This window comes from Otolemur garnettii, unplaced genomic scaffold (assembly GCF_000181295.1).
Source record: "Otolemur garnettii isolate 467f Iridium unplaced genomic scaffold, OtoGar3 scaffold04697, whole genome shotgun sequence".
Classification (NCBI taxonomy): Eukaryota; Metazoa; Chordata; class Mammalia; order Primates; family Galagidae; genus Otolemur; species Otolemur garnettii.
The window spans coordinates 1-1,367 of record NW_003857092.1 but is presented as its reverse complement, the minus strand read 5'-3'; the positions used below and the strand labels follow the sequence as shown (position 1 = coordinate 1,367).

At 51.9% G+C, this 1,367-nt stretch overlaps 1 protein-coding gene across 1 annotated transcript; it reads left to right on the top strand.

Annotated features, from left to right (window-relative positions):
* Nucleotides 1-6: 6 nt before the first annotated feature.
* On the top strand, nucleotides 7-1,359 carry LOC100945347 (putative protein FAM205B; the record flags this gene model as incomplete). Its single annotated transcript, XM_003803899.2, has 1 exon — nucleotides 7-1,359. A coding segment is annotated over one exon (1,353 nt), but the record flags the coding sequence as incomplete, so codon positions are not given.
* Nucleotides 1,360-1,367: the final 8 nt, after the last annotated feature.

Here is a 1,367-nt window from a genome sequence, read left to right as displayed (position 1 = left end):
TTCCAGAGATGGGGGCTCCCCAGACGTGTAGAAGAATCCCTGAGGCAGCTTATGCCAAACCCACCATTGTATTACCAGTCTGAGAATATTTCTCAAGTCTGTAATCATAGATTTGATCCCATTTCGCATGAGACCTTGTGTTCATGTATGGCCAGCCAACACACCCAGATGTTCTGGGTTTCTGAATGGTCCATAATGAACCCAGAAGAAAGACAGTACTGTGAGCAAATCCCAAACCCTATGGCTCTAGCCTTGCCGTCTCCAGACCTTAAATTCCTAAGTGGTTTTTATCCACTGCCTGGAGGCCAGGCTAGTGACTTGGGGAGCCACCTGCAGAAGAAATACAGCCAGCTATTCTGTGGCCTCCCTTCTCTACACAGTGAGTCTTTAGTTGCCACTTTCTTGGGCTCCCAAGGCCTCCCCAAAAGGAAGAACATGTCCAAGACCCCCATGAAGGGCCCTTTCTTCTTGAAGGATGTCTCCTTCTTCCCCCTGCCACCTAAAACTCCACCCCTATCAGCATCCCCCTCTTCCCCACCTTCCCCAAATTGGGTGTCTCCATCTGACCAGCAACAAGCTCAGGTCAATATCCCATTTCTGACTCTGGCTGAGTGTGAAGCCTTGGAGTGGCACCTGCTGCAGAGACAGCTCCAGCGTCAGTGGGGCTTGCCAGCTATCTTTGAGGGAAGTCAGCATGCCCAGAGCCCCATACCGTATGAGCCCTGTTACAAAGCCCAGTCTCCTGAGACAGTGAAAACTTCCTGGCCAGGGAAGCCTGTCTCAGTTCTCACCAGGGAACTATTCTTCTTCCCGGAGCATGTGCGGAGGCTACTGGAATTCCACCTCCAGAAGCAGCTAATTCACCATCGCTGGGGCCTGCCCCAGAAGATCCAGCGGTCCATCCAGTTGCTCCATTCTTACACTGACCAGCAGACTTTGTCCTGGAGCAGCACAACGCTAGCCAGCATAAGCCTCCCAGAGCCTATAGCCTCAGAGGACAATGGAAATAGTGCAATGTTCTCACCCATCATGGACCCAGAGTCTATCCCCATGCCACATTTGTTTGCCCAGGTCAAGGCAACATTGCAGAGCCACATTGACTCCAAATGTGGACAGATCCACCAGGGCAAGGTTCCTGCCTGTGTATTTACCTCCTCGGACTGCAGAATTCCTGAAGGAATGGTAGTGACTCCCTTCCCCTGCATTCCAGAAAGCCAGCCCCTGGAGCCACAGGTAGCAGGTGAACCTAATCTATATGACAAAGTTATACCCTGGATGCCAAAAGTCCTTGATCAGCAGCAACAGGCCTTACCAGGTACTGTCACTGAACACCCCAAGCTGCCCAAAGCCTTGTCTGAGGGAGCCAA